Source organism: Prunus mume, linkage group LG7, assembly GCF_029339155.1.
Source record: "Prunus mume cultivar Tortuosa linkage group LG7, ASM2933915v1, whole genome shotgun sequence".
NCBI classification, from domain to species: domain Eukaryota; kingdom Viridiplantae; phylum Streptophyta; class Magnoliopsida; order Rosales; family Rosaceae; genus Prunus; species Prunus mume.
In genome coordinates this window covers 19,625,995-19,632,136 of record NC_142704.1, presented here as the reverse complement: position 1 = coordinate 19,632,136, position 6,142 = coordinate 19,625,995, and the positions used below count along the sequence as shown (strand labels likewise).

The following is a 6,142-nucleotide window of genomic DNA, read 5'->3' as shown; positions in this document are numbered from 1 at the left end:
TAACAGTTGCGTAACATAAAAAGCTTAAGGGAATGGTTTTAGGGTTTTGATAGAGGAGTTGTTTTATGGTGAGGGTATAATATACGGGTCATAAATGTGAACTTTTATATTAGTTCACAGTATTTATTTGACAAATAATTTCCCTTAAATTTAATAAAATGATTATATTGATTAATATGAAAATTCACGTGAAAAGTTCATATATGCCACACACACTAGCCTTTTTGCCAACCAAACTCCAAGCCCAGTACATTTTCTTTTTTTCCAATGATAATTTTATCTCCCCATCAGCCCTACAAAGCAAAAGAACAAGAAAGAAAGAAACATCAAAACGTCTCTCTCACTCCTCAAGAACATTGTATACCGTGAAAGTTTGACCCGTGTATTTTATACTAGGACAGTGAAAGAAAATCCAAAATGAAATTGCAGGCATGCTTGAAGTTGATCCCAAGGAGTGACTAGATTTCCTTACATATGAATATGAATACACTATTTCCTTGTCAAAAATCTTTGGCTCAACAACGACTTGTGCTTTTCAGCTTCTGCCATAGGGTACTGTGCTTGCAATACTCAGAAGACTAGCTTCCCTTCATTATTGCACAACATGATACGCTAAAATACACGTAGGCAAAATTGAACAGTTAATGCATTATGAACTTCACATGCATCAATATTCACTCGTTGGCCTCACTCGTTGACGTGCATCAACATTCACTCGTCGGCTCCCCAGCGTGAGCAATTCGTTTCAGCATATATCTACTAAAATATAGCACAGGTCGGATTTAGAATATCCAAAAATGATTCACAAGAGAAGCATCTTTAATCTTTGTTAGCCTATATATTTTGAGTAACTCTTATGATTCTATCCACTTTTCATAAAATAGGACCGTTGGATGAAGACAGTTTTAGTGGTTGTTTTATAATTAGTAGTATAAGATCAGAAGGGACCAAACAAACAGAACAAAATTTTGGTTAAAAAAAAATTGCCACTTTCCAGTTTCCAGTTTCATTTGATCCCAAAATGTAAAAAATTAACATCCCATGCAAGCACCAAATTACACCGCATAACATTAACAAGTAACACAACCATCATTACCACATAATCAGATCAAAACAGCAGCAAATTAAGTATAACAATCTAATCAAAATTCAAAAAGTTTGATTAATTAAACTATAATTAAGATGGAGACTGGACCAAATCCTTGTTGCTGCTGTTGTACCCGCAGAGCACCTTGCACTTGACCACACTCCCATACACATAGAACCCAGGCGCCACCATGATCCTAACCACAGACGGCACCAGCTTCCCGGCCTTGTCTCCGCCCATGTCCTCCATGTAAACCGGGTCGAACCCGACCCCTTTATCGACCCGGTAGATGGGCAAGCTCGGGTGAATCGAGTTGGCCAAAAGGTGCACCAACCAGACGCTCTTTGAAGCCCCAAAGAAAGCCTGCAACAATGGCTCAGGCCAAGCCCTGTTCCAGGCCAACATAGCCACAATCTCACTCATTTTCCTGTCGCAAAACCCACTAAACTCCTCGCTGAAATGCTTCGTCCCCTTGATCAAAACCTCATCCCAAGTCAAGCCCTTTAGCACATTAAACGACGTGTAGTTCGCCTCGCACCTCTCCATTGGGTTCAGGATTTGGCTGGACGAGTTCTTCTGAAACCCAGCTGACTCAAACTCGTCGAAGAAGGCTCTGTTCAGCAGAGCCTCCAGGTAAAAAAGCAAGCTTCTTGGGTTTTTCGAACACGAGAGCTTCACGTCGTAAGGTTGAAGAAGACCAGAGATTTTCTCATACACTTTGCCGAAACCCATGTGCCGGAGCTGCAGAGTAAGCGACCTGCTCAAACCCCTGATAGAATTCCGGGCCTCCGAGACCGAAACCAAGAAATTCTCCAACACCACTTTCTCGACGACGTCGTTTGAGCTGAATCCACCAAAACTACGCCGTCGATTGATTTGGGACTTGCCCAATTGGTACGGCGACGAGTTGTTGCTGCCGCTACATTCGTCAAGCCCAGATTTCAAATTGTGGCAGTAGATTTCGAGCTTGTTCAGCTTCTTCTCGAGCTCGGCCATGGAGTATTTGAGCCTCGAGGCTTCCAATTGAGCCTCGTCTCTCTTCCTCGTAGCGTGAACCAGCTTGTGCGAGAGCTCCGCCACCGCTATCTTCCACTGCTCCTCTCTCGCCGTCGTGTAGGCCCCCATCGGCGTTCTCGGGCTCTTCCGAGTAAATGACGACAAAATCGACTTGAGAATGCCGTTTGGGCTCGGCATGTACGACGAGGCGTTTCTGTTGTGAATCCCATTGTTGTCCAGAGGAACGACGGAGATCTTCTCCCTGGCGTTTGGACGACACTTGTTGCAGGAAACCGACCCGTCGTCCGCTTCTTCCGCTGTGACTGAATCTGCAGAGTCGGAGCGCTTTGTGTTTTGGCGTCTGCCGTTTTTGTGATGAGGAGGCGGCGTTGGGTGGTGGATGCTTTGGAGTGGTAGTATTCACTCCTATGTCCGTACAATCCCCATCTTCTTGCCCTTCTTTATCACATTCTTGAATCTGCAACCAACAAACAAAAATAAAACAAACCATTAATAAAACAACTAACTAATGGGTATCTTTAGTTAGGCATATGAAAGATGGAAATTTTCTTTTCTTTTCTATCATTTTCTCGAGAAACAAACGCATCAACACTTACAGGGGTGAAATGGGTTGGTGGAGGAGGAGGAGGAGGGGACTTGGAGGAAGGAGGAGGAGCCATGTTTGATTTTCGTGTGTTGTTTTGTTGTGGCATTGTTTGGGTCGGTTCAGTTGAGCGGATGTCATGGCCATATATCTATATACGTGGGTTTTTTTATAATTTTTCTCATTATTATCTTCCTGAGTTTTGGGTTGTGCTTGCTTTGCTCGTGCTCTGTTTTTGCTTGCGCTCTGTGTTTCAGTCTGTTTTTGTTTTTTTTTTTCATTTTCTTATGTTTGATTTTTTGTCGTGTAGTAATCATGGTTATGGATCACCGTGGAGGCAAACTGGTTCCCACGCGCTGTCAAATGAAGCTTAAGCTTGTTGCTTGCATCCAAAACGATAAGATAATAATTAGTTTGATTTGATGGGTTAGAGCTTATTTAGATAATGCAGGGTTACTTACATAAAGGAGCATAACAAACGACTTATTAGGCAGGTTATTGTCAAACACTAATAACTCGATTTTGACCCACTAGACCCACTTAACACGTTTAAAGTGAATTAGGTAAAAACTCAATATCTTTTAAGCTCTTTTAGGTTTCCATATCAGCAGTAGGATACTCTCAACACACTCCATTATGTGTACTGTGAGCGATTCTTAGAGTATTTTCACTCATTTGTCATGAAAAAAGACAATGGAAGGTAATGGCTGTTACTATTTACATAAATAGTACATGTCATAGTTATTTTTTTGTTGGTTTTCTACCAATTATCATGGCAACCTAAGGATAACTATTATTCACATAAGATATGATGAGAGGAATTTGTATAGAGTTTCGATGTTTGAAGTGAAGAATATGATTATGTATTTATAAATAAATAAAATTATGATTTTTTTGGTTTTTTTTTTCCTTCAACTCTTTTGTTATTTAAATTGATTGCAAACGTTACAATAACGTCAACATTAGGTCAGCTTGGTGGAGCTCGGTTCTTGCCCAGCAGACTTGGGTGCTGGAAACCATATTGGGGGCCTAGGGGACCTCTTGCATAAGCTGGAGCCTCCCGGTGGAACTGCTCTTATGGGATGATGGGGGATAATTGGATTTGCCAAGTTAATAACATGGTTATGATCCGATGTTAGAATGTGAGTATCAAACTCAAAATCAATTAACATTATATGGAGCATTTCCATCTTAAATGGGTGATACTCACAACAATTCAATCAAATATGAACGGACAAATTACATTTCCACTCACTTGTATATCTCTGCATCTCACTCAAAAACTCACTTCATGTATTGTATTTGAATTGCAAGACCACAGTTCAATTAAAACCTCAACTAAACAAGCGTCCTCTAATTTAACGAGTACAAGGAGGAACAACAGAGTAGTGCTCACTCACATTCACATTGAAGTACTGCATACATATATATATGCATTAATTTTTGTTGGTCCACCTGATAAGTTGTAGAAATGTAATTTGAATGCTGCAATGCCATTAAGAGCTGGGTCGTGTGCATCAAAATCAGGGATCGAGTAAAAGTTCATTATTCCTTGTTGTTCTGCCTCTTATTTATGTAATGTGGGCTACTAATTCTAAAAGTATCCACAATGACGTTATTTATTTCTTAGTTAAAATTTAACTAAGAATATAAGAAAGCTATTTTAGGAGCTCTCTAAAAAATTTTAACTCCTAACCATACTCCCTAATTTGGAGAGTCATAAATGTTATAACTCTTTTTTGATTAGTCAATCTCTATTAAAAAAAAAAAAAAATGATTAGCATTAAATAAATGTTTGAAATACTCATTAAATAAAGCAACATTAAATTATAGAGAGCTACTAGGAGTCATTTCTCTCTCCTCAGATTTAGGAGCTCCTAAAGGACTCCTTATTTTAGGAGGTGGATAGGGAGTGTGGTTGGAGTTGCATTTTTATCATTCATCTCCCTAAAATTTGTCTAAAAATGTAGTTTAGGGAACCCATTGTGGATGCTCTAAAGCCTCCTCCTACATATATAAATGCATGAGGCCATTAGTTGCATCGCGTATATTACCATACCTGGAAGGGAAGCCATTAATTAGAGGGTTGTTGCATATCAATCTTTGACGGCATGTTTACTTACATTGGAATTATTCTAATTCTTAATTTGCATTTACTAATGTGTGCTTCGCATTAAAATTCATAATTCAATACTAGTGCAATCAATATGTAAATTGATCAGGGGAGTAGTTGATGATTGCATACTCGTTCTTCCTTTTCTGATTTACGACTTTTTCATTGCAAATAAGTAAACATGAAATTAGGTTTTCGAATGGTAAAGCTTTTGTTTACGTACATAGGCTTCTAGTACAAATTGTTGTGAATTTAGGTTTTCCAATAGGAAGATGCATGAGGAGGAGGTAACTATGACATTCACGGTGTGAAGCCAACTGGCGGGTCAAGATCGGAGAGCTCAGAAATATGGAAATTTGGGGAAATTATTTTAAGAGAAGTTATGAAGCAGCTAAAAAAGAAGACTCAATCAGAGTGATGTATTTAAGACGATGTCTTTGGAAGGTGTCAACATTTAATGCTATGTTTAATTCCCTCCTCTCAATTCTCAGAACCACCCCATCTACCCTCATTTATTGGGCTTTTTGATTTGATGGAAGTCAGGCAGATGAGATTGGATTGTGTTTTTTTTTGGGGTCTGAACGGATGAGATTGGGTGAGCATGTGAAGTTAATAAATGAGACAGTGCGGCTGAGAGAAGTCATCGCCAAGTGGAGTGGTCCATGCATACGATAAGAAAGGAGACTGATGCTCTCTCCTATTTGTGCCATCAAAGTTAGCCGCTGACTCGTGTCATCTATATGGTCTATCAGCCTACTGCTGTAAAGTACCACGCGCAGGTAAACCCCACTCTCTTTACTTATGCTGATTAGCCGTATTTAACACTTAAGAGAAAGGGTCTTAAGTTCGACACTTAATGTCACCATGTTAATGTGTGTGAGGAAAGTTCTTCTTTATTGTAGTTGAATTTAACCCAAATATGGAGGTTTCGTTGAAGCTAAGATGCCTTGGAGCCTTCAAGATTTCACCTTGATCTCTAAGACCTCGTTTGGTTCATGGAAAATGAGATTTAGGGATGAGAAATCAATTGTTTTTCCATATTTGGTAAGTCCAGACATAAGAAATTGTTGCCCGGCCTATGGGAGAATAGGGGAAAAGTGAAGTCATCCTCCCAACTTGAGTTTTATTTTCCCTCCTCATGAAAAAGTTTGGAAAAATGAACAAATATTAAATAAACATTTTTCATGACTATTTTGTCCCTACTAATAATTTAGAATTACAATATATCATTAAATGCATTCTTTTTTTATTTGATTTAATATGGGTATAATTGAAAATTTATAACAATTTTGTTTTTCATTCATACTCAAAACAAACATGAGAAATGAAATATAATGATATC

The 6,142-nt window shown here is 38.9% G+C and overlaps 1 protein-coding gene across 1 annotated transcript; it reads right to left on the bottom strand.

The window, feature by feature from the left end:
* Positions 1-974: 974 nt before the first annotated feature.
* On the bottom strand, positions 975-2,930 carry LOC103337316 (cyclin-dependent kinase-like protein). Its single transcript, XM_089042095.1, is given in 3 exon segments — positions 975-2,485; positions 2,487-2,561; positions 2,701-2,930. Coding segments are annotated over 3 exon segments (1,479 nt in total). The 5' UTR covers positions 2,797-2,930; the 3' UTR covers positions 975-1,177.
* Positions 2,931-6,142: the final 3,212 nt, after the last annotated feature.